Genomic DNA, 27,458 nt, shown 5'->3' with positions numbered 1-27,458 from the left:
AGCAGGGAGATCGGAAAAGCGCGCCTAGCATGAGGGAGAGAGCGATCACTTGCACAGAGAAATGCACGGAGCTAAAGTTAAATTTAAGGACTGATTTAAGAGAGATTTAATGCATATTTGAGTTTGTTTTTTGTTCTGTTCATCTTCATTGTTTGAACACCTGGTTGGAAGGGAGAACAAGGTAGATAAGAAAATGTATATACATATTGCTAAAATTTGATGCATCTGTTGGCTTGCTAATAATTTAAATTGCTATTTTTATTACAAAACTAGTCATATATTTGCATATACTTTATAATATTGTCACTAAGATTATTGTTTTGTGTTATTATGTGAAGTTTTATTCATTACATCTTTTCTATTTGTGTTTATTCATCTGTTCTTAGCTCTAACGATGTTGTACAGTCTTTAAGGACGGCAATTGCGACAATAAAGGAAAAAGCTTTGCTACTACCATTACACCTGTGAAAGTTGAGTGTACCACAGGATCAAGGACCGTCTCACCTAGACATAACTCTGCATCTGCTTTATTCTGTGCATACTGTTCTCAGAGTCATCTATTAGAACATTGTCAACAGTTCAAATGCAAAAAACACAGAGATAAAATTAATTTTCTGAAGGAGAAACACCTCTGCTTTGGTTGTTTGAGTACTTCACACATGAGTCGTGACTGTGAGAAACGCCTAATTTGTAAAATATGCAGCCAAAGCCATCCTACTGTACTTCATATTAACAAGAGTGACACAGCTAGCATGCATAAAGCGCATGTTGCTAAGGTCACAGTAAGTACTTCTACTCAAGTTGACAAAGAGATTACATCACACTCATTCGCTTCAACTGCTGAGACTTGTGGACATACAGGGGCCGGAGCAGATCAGTGTCTGTTATCCATTGTGCCAGTCCAAGTCAAGTCCATCAAATCTGATCAGGTAATACTGACATATGCATTCTTGGATCCTGGCAGCTCCGCCACCTTCTGCTTATAACAGCTTATGCAAAAGCTTCATCTTACTGGGAAACGAACCCAGTTCCTCTTATGCACTATGGGGCAAGAAAGGGTGGTGCCAGCATATTCACTCACAGGACTGGAAGTGTCTGGTATTAATGGTAATGTCTTCCATGAACTTCCTCAAACCCTAACAATGCCCGTAAAGAAAATGCCCGTAAACACGGGCCCGTAAACATTGATAACATTGTTACTGCTGAAACTCTGGTAAAATGGCCATACCTGGTAGGGTTAACACCTCCCAAGATAGAAGCTAACGTAGACCTGTTGATTGGAAGCAACGCACCAAGGTTGTTGGAACCTTGGGAGGTTATTAATAGCCATGGGAATGGCCCATATGCTATAAGGACCGTGCTGGGATGGGTCATTAATGGTCTTGTGCATGGAGAAGACTCCTGTCTTAATGCTGAATGTAGGTCAGCTGTAGTTAACAGGATTTCAGTATGTAAATTGGAGGAAATGCTGAATAACCAGTATAATCATGACTTTAACGAAAGAGTCACAGAAGAGAAAGGGCTATCAAGGGAAGACAAGAAGTTCATGGATGTTGTGGAAAGATCTGTAACACTTAAAGACAACCATTATCAAATTAAACTGCCTCTTAAGAAAGACGTGCATCTGCCCAATAACTTTGCTGTGGCAAAACAAAGGCTAACAAGTCTAAAACGAAAGTTTCTGCAGAATGAACATTTCTTCAAAGAGTACCGCAATAAAGTCAACGACATGTTACTCAATGGTTATGCAGAGAAAGTACCTACCCAGCAGTTAAGTGGCAGCAGTGGTAAAGTGTGGTACATTCCTCACCACGGAATATATCATCCCAGGAAGAAAAGTCTGCGTGTGGTATTTGACTGTTCTGCATCATTTAAAGGATCATTATTGAATGAACAGCTCCTGCAAGGTCCCAACTTTAATAGCACACTGATTGGAGTCCTTCTGAGGTTTCGGCAAGAACCTGTGGCATTCATGGGGGATGTGCAAGCAATGTACTATCAAGTTAAGGTTCCAGAGGAGGATAGAGACCTTCTGCGGTTCTTGTGGTGGCCTGAGGGAGATCTCACGAAAGATGCTTCAGAATTCCGCATGACTGTCCATTTATTTGGTGCGGTATCATCTCCAAGCTGTGCCATCTTTGCTCTGAGGAAAACAGCTGATGATAATCAGGCTGAATTTCCAGCAGAAATTCAACAAACTGTCAAAGAAAACTTCTATGTCGACGACTGCTTGAAGAGTGTGGAATCTGAGAAGAAAGCTGTAACAAAGATCAAACACCCGACCATGCTCTGCCAAAAGGGAAGATTTACCTCGACAAAGTAGGTAAGCAACAGTTGCTATGTACTGCAAGCCATGCCACAGGAATATAGAGCTAAGGGTGTGGAAGAACTTGACATGGACCGAGATGAACTTCCCATGGAAAGAGCCCTTGGATTACAGTGGTGTGTTCAGAAGGACACATTTACATTCAAAACGGCACCTTGTCAACGGTCCTGTACTAGACGTGGAATGCTATCTGTCTCCAGTTCAGTGTATGACCCACTTGGTTTCCTGGCACCAATTCTACTACCTGCAAAGATAATGCTGCAAGAATTGTGCAGAAGAAACTATGGATGGGATGAAACGGTACCTCAAGAGCTACTACACCGCTGGACAAGATGGATAGAGAAGTTGGAAATGCTGTCTAACTTTGAGATTAATAGATGCATCAAGCCCAAAGACTTTGGAACTGCCATACATGCTCAGCTTCATCATTTCTCAGATGCTAGCGAGCTAGGATATGGGGCAGTTACTTATCTCAGGATGCAAAATAGCAAAAATGTCATCCACGTTGCATTTTTTATGATGGGCAAAGCCAGAGTTACACCTTTAAAGACTGTTACCATTCCCCGTCTAGAGTTAACAGCTGCAGTTCTTGCCGTTCGTATGGATCTGATGCTGAAAAAAGAGCTGCAAATCCCACTGGCAGAATCAATATTCTGGACAGACAGCACATCAGTGCTTAAGTACATAAATAATGAAGAGACGTTTTCATACGTTCCTGGCTAATAGGGTCACCATTATAAGAGAAACAACAACAACTTTACAGTGGCGGTACATTCGTTCCAAGGAAAACCCAGCAGATGATGCATCTAGAGGTCTGAGGGTTGGTGACTTCAATGAACACAATAGGTGGATAGTAGGTCCAAGCTTCTTGTATAAGTCAGAAGAGGATTGGCCAGCTGATAGAGCTGACATGGTGATCAAAATTGATTATCCGGAAATAAAAAGAGAAGTTTTAGTTAACGCAGTAAGTGTAACTGACTCCTCAGATAGCACCACTCGTTTAATTGCACTTTTCTCAGATTGGAAGAGATTGAGGGTAGCCGTAGCTTGGTTTCTTAAGTATAAGCGAATGCTTCAGGAATGGTCTCACAAGAGGAAAGAGTCTAAGACTTCTTATGTGGGTATGCAGAGTGTTCCAGTGCATGAAAGGTGCACTGTCCATTGAAGACATAAGTGAGGCACAGCATGCCATTACACGCTTTTATCAACAGCAACGATTTAGTGAGGAAATCGCTACCTTGTCAGCTGGAAAAGGAACTGTGAGTAAGCAAAGCCCTCTGTACAAACTGGTTCCACGTTTGGATAACGGACTTCTAAGAGTCGGTGGGCGACTAGCCAGAGGTTCACTACCAGAGGAAGCTAAGCATCCACTGATTTTGTCCAAAGACCAACATATAGCTACTCTCCTCCTGCGAAATATTCATGAACGGCTCGGACATAGTGGTCGAAACCACATACTGTCCACATTATGAAGGAAATATTGGATCACAGGTGCTAATTCGGCAGTAAGAAAGATAATGTCTGACTGTTGTCTCTGCAGAAGACAAAATGGTCGAATGATGCTACAGAAGATGGCAGATTTGCCCATGGAGAGGATTCTTCCGGACAAACCACCATTCACCAACACTGGGGTTGACTACTTTGGTCCTATAGAGGTGAAGAAAGGACGAGGCACTGCCAAGCGATATGGCATGATATTCACTTGCCTCTCTAGTAGAGCAGCCCACCTTGAAATAGCCAACTCGTTGAATACAGACGCACACATTAATGCAATACGTCGGTTTGTCTGTAGAAGAGGTCAAGTTGTTAATTTACTGTCTGACAATGGTACCAATTTTAAAGAAGCAGAGAAGGAACTCAGAGAGGCACTCCTAACCTTGAACCAGACAAATATTGGAGGAATGCTAAAACAAAAGGGCATCAAATGGAGTTTCAATCCTCCTTCAGCGTCGCACTATGTTGGTGTTTGGGAGCGTATGATTCGCATGGTGAGAAGAATTCTCTCTTCAGTCCTTCATCAACAAAAATTGGACGATGATGGACTCCACACAGTAATATGCGAAGTTAAAGCCATCTTAAACGACCGCCCCATCACCAAATTATCTGACGATCCAAATGATCTAGAACCCCTGACACCTAATCATATCCTCCTCATGAAAGGTAAGCCGTCTCTGCCACCAGGGCTGTTTGAACACCATGATCTGTACATCAGAAAGCGATGGAGGCAAGTTCAGTACATATCTGATCTCTTTTGGAAACGGTGGATTCGTGAATACCTGCCATTATTGCAAGAGAGGCAGAAATGAAACGAACAGAGAAAAAATCTCAAACCAGGAGATATCGTGATCATTGTGGATCCTACAGCACCACGAAGCTCATGGCCTCTTGCAAGAGTGCTGGAAGCATTTCAAGACAAGAAAAAGATTGTGCGTTCAGTGCGGCTTCAGACCAAAAGTAGTATAATAGAACGGCCTGTGACTAAACTCTGCCTATTGCAAGAATCAGTTTAGCTTATCTATCAATAAAGTGTCTCCACTGGGTTATTGTGTATTTGAAGTATTGTGTATGTGCACCTATTATTGCCTGATGTTCTTTTATGGCTCCTTAATATTATATTTGGGAATTGTTACATTTGTATACAATTAGGGGACGGGATGTAGGAGCCATTTGGCAACTTTGCTCATTGTTCCACTAGGTGGTGCTCTTTAAACAGGCTTTATAAGTGGGAACGAACATTCAGGTAACAGGTGTTGCTAGACGGAAGGGAGCACATACAGTTTTGACCACACACTTTCAAACGCACACACTTTCAAACACACACACTTTCACACACACACCCACAAACACAAACAAACGCTCACGCGCATTCATACAGAGAGCCGCACACATTCATTCATGCTTTAGCATGACGGTTTGTTTTGTTTGTAAGTCAAGATATGTGGCAGTGTTTGACTTCTACGAACGGAAACTTACCTGAAAGGAAATTTGTGAACTATTGGAGTTTGCAACTGCAATAAACGTAAACGTCTTCGGAAACAAGTAAGACTGTTCATTTCATTTACACTACATCAGCCAGAGGACAGTGTGCGTCAGCTGGGTGCCTGTCTAAAAACATCTCAGGGACTTCAAGCAATAGGCTTAGCCTCTACAGTTACTATGTCATATAATTTACATTACATTATAACCAATGCTAACTCTTATGTTTAGGATAAAACACGCTAAGATTTAACATTATCTAGCTCCAGCTTAACATTACCTGTATTAGTTCTGCCTTAGCAGCCAGGTGTCTGAAGGAACAGAACATAGTCGCTCATGTTTCTGAATGAAAATGATTGATGCAAACATGTCCTCTTCAACCCTTTCACATAAGAGATTAAATACTCAAGTTCCCATGACAACGCGTCAAGTTCATCACGTAACCCTCCAGCCCCCATGATCTATCTATATATTGTATTTTGTTTCTTTTTGCCCTTTTCTGTAAATATCAACGAATGTTCAATATTGTGAAATTTCTGATACTATGATTATATCTCATCTTAAATTACATATCTCAAATATGTAATAGAACATCTATTTTGTCTTTTTTAACAGCTTAACGATCGTATTATTATTTTTAATAGTGCCGCTGTTGTTGCTAGAAAAAAATATGCTATATTAACGCAAGTATCCTAAGCTCTATCCCATCTAGACTTTACCCACTCCTGCAGCACGGTGAAGGCTAGATAGGATACAACTGAGGATACTCACATCAATATAGCATAATTTTTTTGATACTGTACAACAAATAATATTTTTACATTACCATGAGGGTTGGGTTTAGGGTTGCTGTAAGGGTAGTTGCTAACAAAATACAATTAATGTGTAAATTAATAAATAATATAAATACTTTTCGTTAACTTTCAATCACAGCTGTATCCCTTCTAGCAACAACCGCAGAAGAGATCCAAGCTGCTGGATTTACATCATGTTTAATAATAATTTACTTCCAAAATACATGAAGATAAGCAACTGTTTATCTGGGAGAGGAATAGAGAAAATATTCCAGTAGCATAAACAGTGTGTATCTTACATGAATAAAGCACATTGTCCAGTTATATTGAAAAATAATTATTACTGCATGTGTATTTTATAAACTTTAAATGGTATGTTTTGCTCGTCGATATGTGTTTTTTAATGTCTGAAACCTCAAATTAATATTATTTGTTTAAAAGCACAGATAAATTATGATTTATGATAAGCACTGCACACCTCTTTCTGTGCCTCAGTGTGTGCTGTCAGATTTAAGTTTGGCAGTTGATGATGTGCAATCTAAACATTCTAATCACACTGGTGTGATCGCATGCTTCAGAGACCAGCCAAGGCAGGTCACACCAGTGTGATTGTACATGTAAAAGGGTTAAATACATTTGTCTATACACATAAATTTATATAGACAAACAAAATCACACCCCCACATATTTAATTGTTAATAAACTATCTTTTTGTAGTTGCTGTTGAGTGAAAAAGCATTTACCTCAGTATGTCCAGTTTACAGTTTACAGACTTCAGTACGTCAGAGAGAAGCTTCACTCCTGAATCCTGCAGGTCATTGTTACTCAGGTCCAGCTCTCTCGGGACACAGTTTGAGAATTGTAGAGATGAAGACAAACTCTCACAGGACTGAACAGTGAGATTACACATGACCAATCTGAGAAAGAAGAACACCGATTACATTAGTGTGACTTTTAGTAATTATGTATATGGAGTGTAACAGTACATACAGGTCACAGTTCAGTATGCACTTTGGTTTTGGGGTCACAGTTCGATAAGGGTATGGTACAACAGGAATAATAACAAATCCAATACAGCTTGCTTTTTCTGTCTATTTAGAACAGGCAGTAGCGTTTTGTCACACTCAGCTACAGAACTAAAAAGCTGCTTGTGATGCAAAAGTACAAAATAAACACAATAATGAAAAAATAAACCTTTATGATTAGCCTGCGTATTAAACTCTTAAAGGTTGGGCCCAGCGCCCTCGTAACGACAGAAAAACAGTAAACGCTAGTACTAACTGGTGGTCCATTCATAACAGTGGGTGTAGTGGACAACAAGGACTTGCGTGAGCATGAGATTAGTTCAAATCTTATATTTCCATTGTTTTTCTAAGTAAATGCAGTTGACAGAAATGTTTGACTGTAATACACTATTAGTTTCTGCAGCACCACGTTTCGGACACTGGTACATCTGGACTGACTGTATTCGTCATGGAGGTGCATGAACTAAACCGTCACCTCAGTACTGTGACACTTCAGAATGAATGCATATACCAATACACTCCTAATAGATATCAGTCAATCCGTTGTTTAAACTCAGACCTCAGTATCTCCAGTTGACAGTTTGGACTCTTTAGTCCATCAGAGAGAAGCTTCACTCCCGAATCCTGCAGGTCATTGTTACTTAGGTCCAGCTCTCTCAGGACACAGTTTAAGGATTGGAGAGATGTAGACAAGCTCTCACAAGACCGAACAGTGAGATTACATTTGGAAAATCTGAGAAAGAAGACAGATTACATTAACAAAGTAATTTTTAATTAATTTAATGAATAATCTGATGTAAAAAAAGAAACAAATCAATAAATCAGTTTTTTTGAACTCAGACCTCAGTGTCTCTAGTTGACAGTCTGGACTTTTCAGCGCATCAGAGAGAACCTTCACTCCTGAATCCTGCAGGTCATTGTTACTCAGGTCCAGCTCTCTCAGGACACAGTTTGAGGATTGTAAAGCTAAAGACAAACTCTCACAAGACCGAACAGTGAGATTACACATGACCAATCTGAGAAAGAAGAACATAAATTACATTAGCATTGTGATTTTTATTAATTCAACTGATGGAATGAATAAATAAATAAATGAAAGTCAAACAGTCAGGTGTTTGAACTCAGACCTCAGTGTCTCCAGTTTACACTCTGATTTCTTCAGTACATCAGAGAGAAGCTTCACCCCTGAATCCTGCAGGTCATTGATACTCAGGTCCAGCTCTCTCAGGACACAGTTTGAGGATTGAAGAGTTAAAGACAAACTCTTACAAGACTGAGCAGTGAGATTACAGCACTGTAGTCTGTGTGGAGGACAAACACAATATTCATGTTGTCATCTGAGACCTCATTGATTAACAATGCTTACTCACAAAAATCTATGTGAACACCAGCTTTCACCCTTATGCTTAGATGCACTGACACCATAATGAACATGAGTATGTGCGTTCCTCCACACTAACTTCATGAGTGGTGTACACAATTTTCTTGTGTTGTTGCGACTCTTAAAAGCAATGAAGTGAAGTTGCAAACGTTTAACTATGAAGTCTAATGCACTACCACAGTGATCCCCAACCTTTTTATAATCGTGGACCAGTCAACAATTATACCATGGCTTGACAACTGTTGTACAGACTTGGGGGCAACGGTTCGTGGGTTGCTAGGTGACCATCAACTCAGGTTTTCTCAGAGGATGACAAAATCACAAAATATTGCTGCAGCTCTGATACAAGTTTTTTTTTTAGGGAGGAAATTACAAAGCACTGCAGTCTTCTGGAGATGAACTTCAATGCTCTGTGGAAACGTCCACAATGGGGATTTTGTCAGAATCTAATCACCTGAAAGAGTATACATTCAGGTCAATGAAATGCCAATGAGTTGACAGCGATAGCATGCACAGCTGGCGCTACTTACAATTAATGTTGTATAAGCACTGCACGTGCCAAGGTGAGGTATCCTTTTTTCGCTTCAGACCCTTTCACAAAGCTTCTGAGAGAGTCGATGAGGGTTTTCTCTGACTGTTACAAGAGAAAACGAGAAAGGAGACTGCTTCTCCAGAGTGTCTAGAGTGTGCGATACATGGCGGCAGACGGTTGAGCTAGGTTTCTCCCTTCCCTCGCGTTTTTTGGGTCTGGTCCTCCAGAGCAGTATGTATTGTTGCGAATTTACTACAAGAGCAACACGGTTGTGCAGTGTGTCTTAAGACGTTGCCCTGACCATGTGTTTTTGGATGCAGTGGTTTCCTGTCCCCGGATGATGGGCACGAGCACAGCATTTCATGTCTGGGGTCATGCACAGTAGGCTCACGCAGTCTTGGAGGGCACATTTCTCTGCCCGATCTGTGTGCGCCTCTGCCCTCACCGCCCCTAATGGCAGAGCAGCCTGAGGGTATGAGTCAATTCCCCAAATTGAGTGTACCATTGCAGGCCCGCAGGTTGCCTTTTCCTGGTGGGGTCAGCCTCTTCTCCTGTCCAAGGCATGTCGTTTATCTGCCTCCCTCGGAGCCAGAGCCTACACAGCCATGGGCTAGGGTGCTTTTGCCCTGCACACTATGGCAACATCCCAGGGCTACCAAGCGCGGCCACTGGCCCAGCTGCACGAGAGTGGTTCCGACCCAGGCTTGTTACATGAGCCCTGCACCACAACCGACTATGCTTCACGAACCCCAAGGGGCAACCTTTCAAGTCATGGACCCCGTCTGCCCTGGGAAAGACGATGGCCACATTAGTCATCCAGGAGCTCCACCTCTGGCTAAAACCTGGCAGATATGTGCAAAGTTGACATAGTGCGCCTTCTTAACTTGCCCATATTTCAGGCTGGCCTATTCGGCGACAGCGTCAGTGAATTTACCTAAGAAATCAAGGCAGTCCAGTCAGATACGATGGAAAGAGTCATCTATCGGCGGAAGTGTAAGACTGCTCTCCCCGCCAAACCATCCACATCCACAGCTCTGGCACAGCGGCTGGCAGAAAGAATCAATATAACTACGCAGTGGTCAGGGCAGGCAGATAGCTTCAGAAACGGTAAGACAGTCCAGGTCGATACACAGATAGGCAATAAACAACAAGGTAACGCTCAGAGATGATGGCCGGGGCTAATCAAAACTTCGCACCGAGTGAAGGATGTGTGCGTTTATATAGAGAGTCTGAAATGGGTTTCAGCTGTATGTAATCAGTCCCAGTCGAGCCTTGGGGAGATTAGAACTCAGGCGATGGCTCCCTCTGGTGGTCACACAAGGAACGTTCATGAGTGGATTTCACAACAGAACCCTCTCCCTGCGAGCAGCTCCGGAGGAGAGTAATTTGTTGGCGCCGGGGTCTTCCGCGCGGTCGGGGGGCCGGCTTGTCCGGATGTCTCTGATGAAATTCTAGGGTGAGCGTGGGATCGAGGATGTCCCTCGCGTTGACCCAACTTTGTTCCTCTGAACCGTAACCCTCCCAGTCCACCAGATATTGGAGGGCGCCACCCCGACGCCTCGAATCGAGTAATTCTCAAACTCGATAAGCCACCTCGCCCTCTATGGTGATGGGGAGCGCCCGTTCATCGTGTAGTGGTATTTCCTCTCGTGGACCACCAGCGGGTTTCAGCAAGGAAACATGAAATGTGGGAGAAATGCGATAATGATTAGGGAGTTCAAGACGAAATGATACTGGGGTAACTTGACGGATAATTTTAAAAGGACCAACATACCTGGGATTAAGTTTTCTACAGGAATTTTGGTTGCGTAGATCTCTGGTCGATAACCACACCCACTGTCCTGGCATGTATCGATGACCTGTTCGCCGATGCCAGTTGGCTTGCACCTCCTGTCTTCTCACCGCTCTTAATAGGTGTGTGTGAGTTCTGTTCCAGATCTCCTCACTTCTTCGGAACCAATCATCAACTGCAGGCAATGTAGTGGGTTCTCCGGACCATGGAAATAGGGGCAGTTGATATCCGAGAATGCATTTGAATGGGGTTATTCCGGTAGAGGGTTTGACAAGGGAATTTTGTGCGTACTCGGCCCACAAGAGATAGCGATTCCAATCTGACGGATGTTGATGACAATAGGATCGAAGGAAGCGGGTAATTTCCTGATTTAGTTGTTCGGTCTGTCCATTTGACTCAGGGTGATATCCAGAGGTGAGGCTGACATTGATATTTAGGTTTTTACAAAAAGCAGCCCATAATCGTGACGTAAATTGGGGTCCCCGATCAGAGACAATATCATCAGGGAGTCCATAAAAGTGAAATACCCAGTTACACATCGCCTCCGCTGTCTCTAGCGCGGTGGGCAGTTTAGGCAGAGGAATGAGACGACATGCCTTAGAGAACCGATCAATGACAGTGAGCACCACCGTGTTGCCCTGAGATACCGGAAGATCGGTTATGAAATCTAGAGCGATATGGGACCAGGGACGTTCAGGAACTGGGAGTGGTTGTAATAATCTGGCTGGTACTTGATGTAAAGATTTTGTGGTCTGGCAAGTGATGCAGTTCTTCACGTAGCCCATGGCATCCTTCCATAAAGCTGGCCACCAGAAACGATTGGAAACTAGATTCTTTGTGGTTGTTATACCTGGGTGACCTGCGCTGTGGTTGTCGTGCACTTGCTTTAACACCTCCTGTCGAAACTCCGGTGGTACAAATGTCAAACCAGCAGGACAGTTTGCAGGTGGGGGATTGTCGTGATTAAACTGAGTAATCTCTGTGATTAAGTCCCATTGAACGGGAGCCAGTAGTAAATGATCGGGTATAATGGCATCAGCCTGCTCAACCTCGTTACCCCTCTCCTCCATTCGTGAAAGTGCGTCCGCCTTGGTGTTCTTGCTGCCCGGACGATAAGTTACAGTAAAGTTAAAACGAGTAAAGAACAAAGCCCAGCGAGCCTGTCGGGGATTGAGGTGCTTGGCGGTGCGCAAGTATTCAAGATTTTTGTGGTCGGTTAGTACGGTAAATGGAAAAATCGCTCCCTCTAACCAATGTCGCCATTCCTCCAGTGCAAGCTTGATAGCTAGGAGTTCCCTGTTACTGACGTCATAGTTACGTTCTGCACTGTTCAACTTGCGTGAGAAGAAGGCGCATGGATACATCTTCTCGGGGATGCCCTGGCGCTGAGAGTACCGCCCCTACTCCTGTGTTGGAGGCGTCTACTTCCACCACAAAAGGTAGTTCGGGATTAGGATGACGTAATACTGGAGCGGAGGTGAATCTCTCCTTTAGCACTGAGAAGGCCTGTATAGCTTAGGGTTGCCAGATTAATTTAGCATGACTGCGTTTAGTCATGGAGGTGAGGGGAGCTGCTAGGGTACTGAAGTTTCTAATAAATCTTCTATAGAAGTTTGCGAAGCCTAGGAAGCGTTGTAGCTGCTTTAAAGTCTGGGGGAGTGGCCACTCTTGCACTGCGGTTACCTTTCTCTCATCCATGGTAACTCCTTCCGCGCTGATAATGTAGCCCAGGAAAGACACACTTGTCAGATGGAACTCACATTTCTCGAATTTTGCATAAAGGTGATGGTGAATAAGCCTCTGTAACACTGCTCTTACATGTTGGATGTGTTCCTCCACAGTATTAGAGTAGATCAGAATGTCGTCTATATAGACGATTACCCACTGATCCAGCATGTCACGGAAGACATCATTCATAAATGCCTGAAAAACGGATGGACTGTTGGCCAACCCGAAGGGCATCACGGTGTATTCATAGTGCCCCCTGGTGGTGGAAAACCCGGTCTTCCACTCGTCTCCCTGCTTTATCCGTATTAGATTATAGGCACTCCGCAAGTCGAGTTTGGTATAGATTTTAGCCTGACGTAGTTGTTCTAGGGCTGCTGGTACCAGAGGAAGGGGATATCGATATTTGACTGTGATCTCATTGAGACCACGATAATCAATGCATGGACGCAGATTACCATCTTTTTTCTTAACGAAAAAGAAGCCGGCCGCCGCCGGTGAAGTAGATGGGCGAATGAATCCTTTTCCTAGTTCCTCCTGGATGTAGGAGTTCATGGCTTCTGACTCGGGCTGAGACAGTGGAAATATTCTTCCCTTGGGAGGTATCGTGCCTGGCAGCAGCTAAATTGCACAGTCATAGGGGCGATGAGGTGGTAAGTGAGTAGCGCTTTGCTGGCTGAACACCTCGGTCAAATCAGAATATACTGTTGGTAATGTGGCAAACTCTTGACCTTGAAGGGGCTGTATATTTATTGTCTGGACAGGAAGCTTAGTGATCTCATCAAGGCGTTGAAACAAGTTGAGCCCCACTGCAGTATCTGCCCCTTCTGCCAGGAAATGTGAGGGTCGTGCCGGCGCAGCCATGGTAAACCGAGAATTACAGGATGTCTAGATGGCTGAATTATATAGAAATTGATCCTTTCCTTATGCAGCGCCCCGATTTGTAAATTAAGGGATTTTGTGACATGCTGGATCCTTCCATTTCCAATAGGACGTCCGTCTAGCGCTTCCACTGCAAGCACAGATTCACATGGTAGCAACGTTAACTTATGACGTCTAGCAAATTCCCATGACATAAAATTACCAGCGGCACCTGAATCAATGAGGGATGTACAATCAATACCCCAATCCGCCTGAGACATGCTTATTCGAATAGTTAAACTTGATATGTTAGAAGATGATAGACTCACCGATCGAGCTGAACAGACCGTGCAATTAATGCGTCGATGCCCAGATTCTCCGCAATATAGACAGAGATGGTTCTGCAATCTGCGTTCACGCTCCTCCGGAGTTAATTGAGTGTAACCGAGTTGCATGGGTTCGTTCTGCGTCGGTTCGAGATCAGGGAGGCGTCGCAGCTGCGGTACTCGGCGTGCTCTGATAAGATTATCCAGTCGGATTGTGATTTCAATCAATTCACTAAGAGTTTTACCCTCTTCGCGACAAGCCAGTTCTGACTGTAATTCAGCAGACAGTCCCTTACGAAAAAACAGCTTAAGAGGGTCCTCACCCCAGTTTGTTTGGGCTGCCAGTGTACGAAAGGCGAGTGCATACTCAGCTGCTGTTCGCCTTCCCTGAACAAGTGTCAACAGCTGCTCTCCGGGGCTCTTCCCATCGGCGGGGTGTTCGAACACTGCTTGAAATTGTGTCAGGAAATCCTTAAAGGATATAAAAGTGTTACCCTCCAGCTTCCATATAGCTGTAGCCCATTCCAGGGCTTTTCCAGAAAGCAGAGCGCATACAAAGGCGATTCGGCTGGAATCAGTGGGGTAAAGAAACGGTTGTTGATCAACAAATAATGAACATTGCAGTAAAAATCCCTTACATTTGGAGGGATTGCTGTCAAATTTATCGGGGAAAGCCAATCTGGGATTTACTGCAGACTGTGGCAGGGGATCGAGGGGCATACTGAGGGGCGACGGAGGAGGAGAAGGAGCAGCCGAGGGGTTAACAGGTGCGACATGTAGCCGCTGTACAGCTTGAACAAGCTTCTCGGTTAAAGTGGTCAGTCGTACCAGTTGTTGTCGATGAAGGGCTAACTGGGCTCCTTGAGTAGATAATTCGAATGATAACTGTAGTAGAGTTGCTGGATCCCCTTGCGGCGAAGTTTTCTGTAATGATTCATCAGGCATTTCTGGATCCATTTGCACACTTTAATAACAGTAAGATATCACAGGTGGAAACTCACAAACATCAGATAGAATAGGAACTTTCCAGTAGAATAGTCGAAGAGCAGGCGTGGGTCGGGGTTAGGAGAGAGTGATCGTTAACGAGAGACAGGCAGAGATTCGAGGCAGGCGGCTAGCAGAAGGAATCAATATAACTACGCAGTGGTCAGGGCAGGCAGATAGCTTCAGAAACGGTAAGACAGTCCAGGTCGATACACAGAGAGGCAATAAACAACAAGGTAAGGCTCAGAGATGATGGCCGGAGCTAATCAAAACTTCGCACCGAGTATGTGTGCGTTTATATAGAGAGTCTGAAATGGGTTTCAGCTGTATGTAATCAGTCCCAGTCGAGCCTTGGGGAGATTAGAACTCAGGCGATGGCTCCCTCTGGTGGTCACACGAGGAATGTTCATGAGTGGATTTCACAACATATAGCAAAAACCTTCTTTGTTTTTGTATTTGTAAATGTATTTAATACATAATCTTACTGTAAGCCTTTTAGAAGTAAATATAATCCGTGCTGCAGGGGCCTCATGCACGAAGACTTGCGCGGAAATCATACTAAAACATTCTGTACACACAAAGCTGTAAATGTGCATACACAGAAAAAAATTCAGATGTATAAAACAGCACATATGCCGAATCCCACGCATATTCTTTGTACATCTGAATAAACGTGAAACTGAGCGCAACATGCACGAGCGCAAAACCCCTCCCTGCCTCCTCCCCTGTACGAATATGCTAATGACTCTACTTTGGCAAAACCAAACAAATAAGCAATGGCAAAAGCAAGCAAAAAAAAAACTCGGAACAGAATGTGAATTGGAGATGCTGCTTTCGGAGGTAGACCAGAGAAAAATGGTGTTATTTGCAATTTTGTCCTCCGGAATTAATAACAAAAGAAAAAAAAATAGAGTGGGGAGAGTTAAGCTGATGCGGTTAACACAGTTCGGTCTGAACATTGCACTGTGTGGATTAAAAAAAGAAACAGTGAGATGGATAGGTGTAAAATGTTGTAATGTCTTTAACAGCCTGAGTGGCGCGGCTCGTAAAAAACGCATGTCAACATGTTTTGGCATGTTTGAACATGAACTCGGTTTGAAACCAGCGTCTGATGAACTCATTCTTCTTTTTTTACCCCCACTACATATCAGATATTGTCTACTATTTATCACGAGAAAGTCAAGTAGGAATCATTAATAAGTTTGTGCATCATATTTTATTTGCACATTTATTGAATAGAAATGTTTCTGATTCACCCATGCAAATTCATCTTCAGATGGTGCCTTTATAGCAATGTGTTTGCAGTAGATTACTCCGATTACAATTTGAAAACAGGCGACCGATGCAAATTGTGCTTTAATGTTTAGCTGATCAACTGCATGGTATGGAAACCTTATAAACATACTAGACATGCGGATAAACCTGTCTCATACAGCTGCCATTGCAAGGCTCAAAGACACTTTGTAGAGTGCAATTTAACACAATTGCCTCTAGGAGTCGCCAATGGAAATAAAACAGACACGCACAAAAAAATGTGCGTACGCCGGCCATAAAGTGGTCGTGGAACAAAACACATTCTCACGTTCATTTCATCGTTACTAAATCCAAATGTGAGCGATTCTGAGCATGAAACCTGGCATATGCAAAGTCTTAGTGCGTACGCAGTGTTGATACATGAGGCCCCAGGTGTTTGTGTTTGACCCTTTCGCACCCCAGTCTCCTGCTGCCATTGGCCAGATAGAGCCAGTCCTCCTCTAGTCAGTCCTCTCTGTTGCTCCCGCAACAAAAATGAGTGGACATAACAGCAGCACAGTGACAGCATTAAATAAAGACACTTTAAACTATTGCTTTAACACATTTGTGCCCAATAATGGGTTTTATTCCTGTTTTGCGGTCGTGAACGAATCTTTTTAACGGATCTTCTAAGTCAGGGGTGTCCAAACTACGGCCCACGGGCCATCTGCGGCCCGCAATCAGTTTTGTGGCGGCCTGCGAGGCTTTTTATAAATATTAATAGAATCTTACACACTATACAAAAAATTAACGTAATTCAATAAATAACCACCGGGTGTCGCTATCACATGCATTCAATTAAGCAGCAGTTCTTGTTATGATCTATATGCACAGTTGTAGTCTGAATTATTAGCCCCTCTTTAATTTATTTCTTCTTTTTTAAATATTTCCCAAATGATGTTTAACAGAGCAAGGACATTTTCACAGTTTGTATGATAATATTTTTTCTTCTGGAGAAAGACTTATTTGTTTTATTTCAGCTAGAATTTAAACAGTTTTTAATTTTTTATGAACCATTTTAAGGTCAAGATTATTAGCCCCTTAAGACTCCAGAACAAACCATTGTTATAAAATAACTTGCCTAATTACCATAACTTGACTAGTTAACGAAATTACCCTAGTTAAGCCTTTAAATGTCACTTTAAGCTTTATAGAAGTGTCCTGATAAATATCTAGTAAAATATTATTTACTGTCATCATGGAAAAGATAAACTAAATCACTCATTAGAGATGAGTTACTAAAACTAATATGTTTAGAAATGACGAGAGAAAAAAAAATCTTCTCTCCGTTGAACAGAAATTGGGGGAAAAATAAACAGGGGGGCTAATAATGTAGGGGGGCTAACAATTCTGACTTTAACTGTATATATTGTTACGAGTAGAGTAGTATAGACATCTGGGACTGATGTGCTGGTTCGTGGCATAGAGTTGGGCTGTGTAAAAGTTCCTCTTCATACTGTGTGTGTTTGACATCTGATTTGGTTTCAGGTCCAGTTCAGTTGGGAATGCATGCAAAACTGCCAGTAGAAGGGGTCAGTTTAATTTTGGGGAATGACCTGGTTGGTGGTAAGGTTTTTTCTCATCCAGTGGTGGCCGCACACCCTGTTTGTGAGGAAGAACTTGGTACTCAGTTTCCTTCAATATTCTCTGCGTGCGCAGTTACTCGTGCACAGGCGCGAAACAGTGGTATTGATATTGATTTATCTGACACATTTATGTCTTTTGCAGACAATCCAACAGAGTTTAAATTATCTGTTCAACCTAGTGTGTTTAAAACAGATGATGTTACTGGTCACGAGGCTTTGTCTATGGAAAGAGAACAACTTGGTAAAGCTCAAAAGGTCAGATCCTTCTCTTAAACTTGCTCATGATCACATTCTATCTGGTCATTTGGGCATTAATAAAACATTTATACGAGTGGCTAAGTATTTTTATTGGCCTGGTTTACGTTCTGCTGTGTCAGATTTTTGTTGTGCGTGTCACGTTTGTCAGATCGCTGGGAAACCCAATCAGAACATCCCTCCAGCTCCTTTGCAGCCTATTCCAGTGATGGGAGAGGCTTTTGAGCGCCTCATTTTAGACTGCGTTGGCCCTTAACCAAAATCAAAAAGTTGCTATCAGTATATTTTGACGTTAATGTGCGCTGCAACGCGCTACCACGAGGCAATACCATTACGAAATCTTAAAGCGAAAACTATCGTTAAAGAGCTAATAAAATTTTGCTCCACTTTTGGTTTACCTAGCGTTATTCAGACCAGGGAACAAATTTTAAATCTAAATTGTTCGAACAAGTATTGCAAGGAATTTCAGTCAGTCATGTAATGTCAAGTGCATGCCATCCACAGTCGCAGGGCACTCTCGAGCGATTATATCAAACGCTCAAATCAATGATGCGTGCTCATTGTGTTGAATCCAATTCAGACTGGGCTGAAGACCTTCCTTTACTTATGTTTGCTATCAGAGAGACGGTTCAAGAATCCTTGGGTTATAGCCCTGCTGAGCTTGTTTTTGCTCATGGTTTACGCGGACCCTTAAAATTAATAAGCGAACAATTAGTTGCTGACAACGTACAAATGGTAGCCGAGTCTCAATATGTGAATTCAATTAGAGAACGTCTTTGTAATGCTTGTGAAAAAGCAAGGACTAATTTATCTGAGGCTCAGGCTGAAATGAAAGTGCGTTATGATCGCAAAAGTGTGTCTCGTTCATTCCAGCTGGGTGATTCAGTTTTGGTGTTGCTGGCTACGCCAGGCTCGGCTTTACAGTCAAAGTTTTCAGGTCCATACATGGTGACCAAGAAGTTGTCTCACACCAACTATTTAGTTTCCTGACCGGCGAAAAAAATCTCGTATGGTCCATGTCAATATGCTTAAAGCTTATGTGAAAAGTGATGCTCATCTACCTGCTGTCAAACCAAGTTTAGTTGCGTCCTCTGTACCTGATGAGTTTTATCAGGATTTCTCTGTACCCTGTGGTCGTTTGACAAATTCTGTTATATTAAATGACTTGGATTTGCATTTAAGTTATTCATCTTCAGATCAAAAAAGCGATATTGTTGAGTTACTTGAAAATCATCGCTCTCTCTTTAGTGACATTCCTTCCCAAACCACTGTGATTACACATGATATAGATGTTGGTGATGCACGACCGGTAAAACAACATCCTTATCGTCTTAATCCGAAAAAATGTGACTTGATGAAAGCTGAGGTTGAGTATTAGCTGCAAAATCATTTTGCGAGTCCCAGTTTGAGTGCATGGAGTTCACCTTGTCTATTAGTCCCTAAGGCTGACTTGTCGGTTCATTTCTGCACTGACTATCGGAAAGTCAATGCAGTTACGAAGCCCGATTCATTCCCATTGCCACGTATGGAAGATTGCATAGACCGAGTCGGTCCTGCCAGGTTTGTGACAAAATTAGATCTTCTTACAGGGTATTGGCAAATTCCACTTACGACACGAGCCTCGGAAATTTCAGCTTTTGTGACCCTTGATGATTTTATGCAGTACTCCGTAATGGCTTTCGGGATGCGCAATGCACCGTCAACCTTTCAGCGATTAATGCGCATCGTATTGAGCGGTGTTGAGAAATGCGAAGCTTATCTCGACGATATTGTGATCTATTCTTCTAGCTGGGAGGAGCATATGGTTTCTTTACGTGAAGTGTTTGCACGTCTGGTTAATGCCTCTAACTTTAAATCTAGCTAAATGTGAATTCGCCAAGGCCACAGTAGTGTACCTAGGAAAAAAGGTAGGTCAGGGACATGTGTGTCCAGTTGATGCAAAAATTGCGTCTATTGTGGAATTCCCAGTGCCAGGGAATAAAATAGAGTTGCGTAGATTTTTGGGTATGTCAGGATACTACAGAGGATTCTGCCGTAACTTTGCTAGTGTTGTGTCTCCACTAACTGATCTTCTGAGCACCGAAAGAGTTTTTGTGTGGTCTGCTGCATGTGATCAGGCTTTTCGAGCAGCAAAAGATTTGCTGTGTAACGCTCCTATTCTTTCAGCACCAGATTTTAAGCGTCCCTTTAAATTGGAAGTGGATGCTTCTGCTACTGGGGCTGGAGCTGTTCTAATTCAGGCAAGTGAGATGGGTATTGATCATCCATTGTGTTACTACAGCATGTCAACGCAGATATAGTACGATCGAGAAGGAGGCTTTAGCACTACTTTTAGCGTTGCAACATTTTGAGATTTATTTGGGTGGAAGTTCGTTCCCAATTCGTGTGTACACTGATCATAATCCTTTTGTTTGTTTTGGATAGGATGCGCAATTTAAACCAGCGATTAATGCGATGGTCTTTGGAAGTCTAGGAATTTAATTTGGATATACGGCATAAGAAAGGTTCTGAAAATGTGTTTGCGGATGCGCTGTCCAGAGTCCAAGGTGCTGAAGTTGAGGTTTAAGTTAGGTGGGTAGATACAAACTGCTTGTTTGCATCTTTTTGGTGGGGAGGTGTTACGAGTAGTGTAGTATAGGCTTGTGTGTAGTGTTTCTCTCTCTCGCTCTCTCTCTTTTTCTCTCTCTCTTTCTCGCTCTAAGTATTCGCAGGTGCAGCGGATTACGTTGGGACGGATTATGACTGGCGCTTGGATTGGCGGCGGCTATAAAAACCTGCAGAGAGCATGGGTTCGATGGCTCCCCGCTCTCTCTCGAATTCCCCGCTTGTATTCAGTGGAGAACGTGATCCAATGAGTGTTTGCTTGTATCTCTTTGTGGCTTTGTGAGATGCTGTTGTGTTAATTTTTAACCGGCGATTGAAGCCCGGTTTTCTGTCTCCCTGTCGGGCTTGGAGCATTTAGGGAGGTTTGGTGCCTTATTTGTTATTTTCATTTTCTCCTGTGTTTGTTAGTAGGGAGGTAAGTTTTCTGTATTTTATTTATTTGTTTTCTAGGGAAGTTTAATCTAATTTAGTTAGCTTGGTTTAATGTCATTTATTTTGGCTGAACCCCTCCTGATGTTATTTTTGCTCCTTATTTCTGTAAATAAATCATACTTTCTTGTTAATTCTTAGTGGTTGTGTTTTTGGTATATATTTTAGGGAGAAAGAGCGCGGGGGTTCCAGGGATTATATTTTTAATCCCTGTTATTTTGTTACGTTTTGGGTTAAATCTCTTTTTGATTAAGGATTTTTAATTTAATTCGTAACAATATATATATATATATATATATATATATATATATATATATATATATATATGCATGTCTGTGTGATGTATGTAAAATTTGGCCAGCGACAACGTTTTTTTTTTGCATCTGGCCCTCGGCCCAAAAAGTTTGGACACCCCTGTTCTAAGTGAACCGGTTAAACTAGTTCACCAAATCGAACTAAATGATTTGAAACGATTTGCATCTCCAGTAAGCACTTATCCACCAACTACTTACTTTATAACAAGCCTAATGCATCCTCTGACTCTAAATAATCCAATATATACTCGCATTCAGTTATTAGAACAGTAACGTTACATTGAGAAGCGGTGAACCGATAATACTGTGCATGCGTGATTCAGTGAACCAAACAAAAACACTACAGCCTGCTGCGACTGAACTGAACTTGGAACAACTGCAGCGCGGGTAAACCGAGGGCTTAAATGAGAAGATCTGGTGAAAAACGTAAGTTTATTTCATAACAGACAATCGTAATGAAATTTAAATAAGTGAATCATGATTCAGTTGGGTTTACAGTTAGTAAAACTTTACACTAAGACATTTTTCAGATCTTGGTGATGTTTTAACTGACAGAGATTAGTATTGCTGACTACTTAATGATGAGTCCTAACATCCGCGTTAAAAATCTGAATTTCCCATCACCAGGCCCGGATTAATAATTCAGAGGCCACTGGGCACAATGTCTTGTCCCATAGTTGAATTAAAAAAAAAAAAGATTAATATAATATTTGTTATATAAAATTAATCTATAATGTGTTGCCCACATTTTTTTTAAATTATATACAGCACATACCCCTGTGCCCATAATGCCCATTGGTTAATCCGGCCATGCCCATCACTACTGTGTCTAACCTAAGAAGCAGCAACTACATATTGTACTTAGGGCTGCTATCTTGTGGGCTGCTGTATTTGAATTTGAGGGTGGGTAGACAGTTGTGGTAGATTATAGTGTTCATGTGTCCTCTAAATACATATTTCAAAAAATGTATGATGAATTTTTATTATAAAATATTTATATTGTTGATTTTGTATCTTGCACCTAACAGATATCCTCATTTAGAAAAAAAACTGAAACTAATACTGAAACTAATAAAAACTAAACTAAAACTAAGACATTTTAAAATATAGAAACTAATAAAAACTAGGAAATCTGCCTCTAAAACTAATATGAATTGATCTCATGTAATAGACTAATCTGAATTTGAAAACAAAAAGTCAAAACGAAATAGAAACTAAAACTAATAAAAAATCCAAAACTATTATAACCTTGGACTGCCTGAACACTGCCAGTCTGGGATGCTATGCCTTCTAGCTCACAGGATCAATGCACTTCGCCAGTGGCTCGCAGGGTGTGGGAGGAAGGTCTCCATTCTATCAAACTTTCAGCCCATCCTTCGGAGAGGTGCGAGGTGGGAGTGAATCTCTCTTGTACTGACAGTGAATCTCTCACCTTCTGCTATTCTGCGGGACACCTGTAATTCCTGGATCAGCCCTCTCACTCCGTGCTGCCCCACTGCTGATATGTCAGCGATCGTGCAGATGATGCCGCTGAGGATGCCTGCCTGCCTGCCCGCTTGCGGTGGCTCATTTTGCATGATCAGGCTTGGCTACGCAATTTATTTCGCAAAATGGTTACCCAAGTTCACGGGCGTGTATTTCTCCAGGGCCAGCCCTGTGCTCGCCCCTGTCTTACGAGAGGAGATTGCCGTCCTCGTGGCGAAGGATGCAATCGAGCCGGTCCCTCCAGCCAGGATGGAGAGCGGGTTTTACAGCCCTTACTTCATCGTACCCAAAAGGAGCGGTGAGCTACAGCCAATCCTAGATCTACGCGTTTTAGACCTGACCTATTAGGCAATAGACCTGAAGGATGAGTACTTTCATGCCTCCATACTTCCACGCTTCCGTTAGTTTCTGCAGTTTGCACTTGAAAGTTGAGCCTGGCAGTACAAATCCTCCCCTTCAGGCTCTTTCTGTGTCTGTGGGTTTTCACCAAGCTCACGAAGGGTGCCCTAGCGCCCATTCGGCTCGCGGGCATCCGTATACTCAACTATCTCAACTGGCTGATTTTAGCGCTCTCGCAGGATCAATTGACTACACACAGAGACAGCGTGCTTCAGCACCTCGACCAATTAGGGCTTCAGATCAATAGAGAAAAGAGCAAACTCGCCCCTGTGCAGAGCATCTTTTCTCGGGGAGGAGCTGGACTTGATCACCATGACGTTGCACCTTCCCAGAGAGTGCGCCCAGTAGATGCTGACCTGTCTGAGAGAAATCGACGGAGAAACTGTGGTTCCACTGATATTATTTCAGAGGCTCCTGGAACATATGACATCTGCAGCCATTGTTTCGCCGCTCGGGTGCTCCATATGACACCGCTTCAGCATTGGCTTCATGATCGGGTCCCAAGATGTGCATGGCACACTAGCGCGCACCAGGGGCCTCATGTACGAAGACTTGCATGGAAATCATACTAAAACATTGCGTACGCACTGAAAAAATTCAGATGCATGAAACACTGCGTACCCTGAATCCCACGCATATTCTTTTGGACATCCGAATGAAATGTGAAACTGAGCGCAACATGCACGAGCACAAAACCCCTCCCTGCCTCCTCCCCCGTATGAATATGCAAATGACTCTAGTTTGGCAAAACCCAACGAAAAAGCAATGGCAAAAGCAAGCAAAAAGAGAAACTTTGAACAGAATGTGAGTTGAAGATGCTGCTTTCGGAGGTAGACCGGAGAAAAGCGGTGTTATTTGCAAGTTTGTCCTCCGGAATTAACAACAAAAGAAAAAAAATAGAGTGGGAGAGTTTAGCTGATGCGGTTAACACAGTTGGGTCTGAACATCACACTGTGGAGTTAAAAGAGAAATAATGTGATTTATAGGTGTAAAATGTTGTAGCACCATTAACAGTTTCAGTGGCGCAGCTCCTAACACGCATGTTAACATGTTTTGACACGATCGAGCATGAACTCGGTTCGAATCCAGCGTCTGATGAACTCATTCTTCTTTTTTTTCCCTGCTACATATCAGATTTTGCCTACTATTTATCACGAGTAAGACAAGTAGGAATCATTAATAAGTCTGTGCATCATATTTTATTTGCACATTTATTGAATGGAAATTCATCTTCACATGGTGCCTTTATAGCAATGTGCATGCGGTAGATCGCTCTCATTACAATGGGAAAACAGGTGACCGCTGCAAATTGTGCTTTAATGTTTAGTTGGTCAACTGTATGGTATGAAAATCTTATATACCTGCTAGATGAACCCGTCTCATACAGCTGCCATTGCAAGGCTCAAAGACACTTTGTAGAGTGCAATTTAACACAACTGCCTCTAGGAGTCGCCAATGGAAAAAAAAACAGACGCACAATAAAATGTGCGTACGCCAGCCATAAAGCTGCCGTGGAGCTGCGCACACTCCCACGTTCAGTTCATCGTTAGTAAATCCAAACGTGAGCGATTCGGAGCGTGAAACCTGGCGTACGCAAAGTTTTTGTGCGTACGCAGCGTTGATACATGAGGCCCCAGGTGACTGTCACTCCGCTGTGTCTTCACGTCCTCAGCCTCTGGATGAACCCTGCGTTTGTACAGGCCTGTGTGCCTCTAGAACAAGTGTCCAAACATGTCATTGTTTCGATGCATGCTTGCAGTTGTGTTGGGGGGCCTTGTGTTGCAGGCATGCAGTTTTGATTCTGTGATTCTCCATTTTTTTCGGTGCTAGAGAAGAAACACGTGCTGGCAACGATGGACAGCACGGTGACATTGGCGTAAATCAACCGCACAGGGGTATCCACTTTCAACGCATGCCTCAGCTCACTCGCCGTCTGCTTGAGTCATTTGCGGTGGAATTGCTGCATCCCTTTCTTCCCCACCGAGCTCAACCGTGCAGCTGATGTGCTCTCACGGCAGTTTCACCTAGGAAATTGGAAACTCCACCCCTGGCTGTCCAGCTGTTATGGGTGTGTTTTGATGCACTGGCTACTCAGCTGGCCCCGAGGCGTGCACAATACGCATTTCTTTAGTGAGCCTACTCGCACAGATACTGTATAAAGTCAGGGAGGACGAGGAGCAGGTCTGTTTATTGCACCTCTCTGCCTTAAGAGGACCTGTATTTCAACTCTCCTTGTGATGGTCCTTCCCTGGCACATCCCCTGGAAGAAGCTTCGTCTCCGGGACAGCCACCATTGGCACTTAAGCTCAGATCTCTGGAACCTCACATATGGTCCATAGATGGAGCGTGGAGGACTTATTTGACCCACCGATTATGTGATTAACGCGGTCACTCAGGCTAGAGCACCCTCTACAAGACATGCCTATGTCCTGGAGTGGAGTATATTCACTGAGAGGTATACTGTTCCCTGAGAAGGACCCCAAACATGCCAGATCAGTGTGATGCTGTCCTCTTTCATTTTGCTGGAGCTAAGGCTGTCCTCTCTGCACTGAGGGGTCAATATTATGATTATCCCCGCTCTGAGGATGCAGGGATGGTGGTGCACTGGGAAAGCATCGCCTCAAATTTCTCTTCTGAGAAATTTCTGAGTCGATCACTCGACTCAGTATCTTCAAGATTTCTGTCCCGATAGACAGTTCTGCTGGTCACATTGGCATCAGTCAGAAGGGCGGGTATCTGGAGGCATTTTGAGATAGCCCACTCACATTTTTCCTGAAACTCCAGCCTACCTAGGTGCCCTAGGTTCCTACAGCATTTTATTTAGCTACCTAGTGAACCTGCAAGCACTGCCCATGGTGAAGGCAGACCCAGCCCCTTTATTGCTTTGTCCTGTTCGCGCATTGCATATTATATGGAGCGTACTCAGAGCTTCAGATCTTCTGAGCAGCTCTTTATCTGTTACGGAACTTCCCTTCTGCCGATCACTGTATCTAAACAGAGGTTGGAACAGTGGATACCACCCCCCTTATCAGAGCTAGGGCGAGCTGTGCCCCCCAGGAGTAAGAGTACATTCCACTTGGAGCGCTCATTGTTTTTGGAGTTAGCACGCAGCGCCTCTCTAACAGACATTGTAGAGGTGCAGGCAGGGGGCGATACCTAATACATTTGTGAGTTTTTTTTTTTTTTTTTCTGGAGTGGAGCCGATTTTCTTACGTTTGCTGGGAAACCCCGGTGAATGAGGAAATTTGGTAGGGCGTTGTAAAAGGCTTGATGCGCCTTTCTTTCTAACACAGAGATAAGTGTGTTTTCTTACTTTGTCAGCTGAGTTCCCCACTTGACAAACCCTGCTGAGGCTCCCGGCATCTGACTCAGCAAAGGAGTCAGGTAATGGCCCTTTATTCTGTTGGCAGCCCGCATTCTGGGTATAGGAGCCTGCTTTGCGCGATCACATATGCTCACTTAGCCATGATGTAGTTCCCCCCTTTCTGCTAACCTCCACAGCATCCTCCCTATCGGGACTGCACGCTTTCCCAACATATCATCATATTTTTAAATTCCTAGAGTTAACAAGGTGCAGTTTTAAGATTTCCAAAAAATATATCTAAATCTGTAAAACTTCCTAAAAGGTGTGATAAGTAAAAACCAGGAAACACGTTGGACGACTGCGCCTCTGGTGATGCAGGTGTGCTCATGCTCTTGGCTTGACATAACCTTTCATCAGGGGCAAAGTAAGGTGTTTTCCATACATTTCCCCATAGTGGAAATTTCCACATAGCATTGAAGTTCCCCTCCCCAAGGGAAATGCTCCAGTTACTAAAGTATCCCTCCTTCTTTGAGTGAAGGAACAGAAATGCTATGTTCCTTCACCACAATGATTGCCCCTTTACTGTTAGCTGTAAAAGGCTCTCCAGCTAGAAGAAGACACATACGCAGACACACACACACACACACACACTCACACACACACACACACACACACACACACACACACGTGCGTGCGTAATTTTACCGTCTTTACTTAATTTGCTGGGCGGGGAAACCTATGTCACTCCTATTTCACGTTGCAGTTTGTCTCAGAATTGCATTTATATCTTATTTTAATGCCAGGATATTTTTTTTAAAATAAGAGACTGACTAATTGTGTTTCTATCACTCTGTATAGTGTAGTGTGGACGCACTATACCTACACACAGGTCTGTTCAAACGGCTTACAAAAGATGATTTTTATCATAGGTGCCCTGTAAAGGAAGAGTTCAACCAAACATTTACCCAAACATTAGCCTCAAGTAGTTCCAAACCTCTATGAGCTTTTTTATTCTGTTGAACACAAAATATTTTTTTAAAGATGAAAACCATTAGCCATTGACCTTC

General features: G+C 43.0%; 2 protein-coding genes across 3 annotated transcripts in view; one reads left to right on the top strand and one right to left on the bottom strand.

Moving 5' to 3' along the window:
- LOC148681932 (uncharacterized) overlaps nucleotides 1-27,458 on the top strand; it is a 398,953-nt gene that overhangs the window by 129,548 nt on the left and 241,947 nt on the right. The gene's annotated exons all lie outside the window — the stretch shown is intronic.
- Nucleotides 1-27,458, bottom strand: part of LOC148681946 (uncharacterized) — a 67,929-nt gene that overhangs the window by 16,630 nt on the left and 23,841 nt on the right. For both annotated transcript variants that reach the window (XM_088650088.1, XM_088650089.1), the window contains 4 exons: nucleotides 8,249-8,422; nucleotides 7,964-8,137; nucleotides 7,681-7,854; nucleotides 6,840-7,013 (listed from right to left, as the gene is read on the bottom strand). In XM_088650088.1, the coding sequence (XP_088506214.1) occupies nucleotides 6,840-7,013; nucleotides 7,681-7,854; nucleotides 7,964-8,137; nucleotides 8,249-8,422 (696 nt within the window). The remainder of the gene's footprint in view (nucleotides 1-6,839; nucleotides 7,014-7,680; nucleotides 7,855-7,963; nucleotides 8,138-8,248; nucleotides 8,423-27,458) is intronic.

Source organism: Danio rerio, chromosome 4 (genome assembly GCF_052040795.2).
Source record: "Danio rerio strain M-AB ecotype USA chromosome 4, GRCz13ab, whole genome shotgun sequence".
Classification (NCBI taxonomy): Eukaryota; Metazoa; Chordata; class Actinopteri; order Cypriniformes; family Danionidae; genus Danio; species Danio rerio.
Note: the sequence above shows the minus strand (reverse complement) of the source record. Positions and strands in the feature narration are given on the sequence as shown.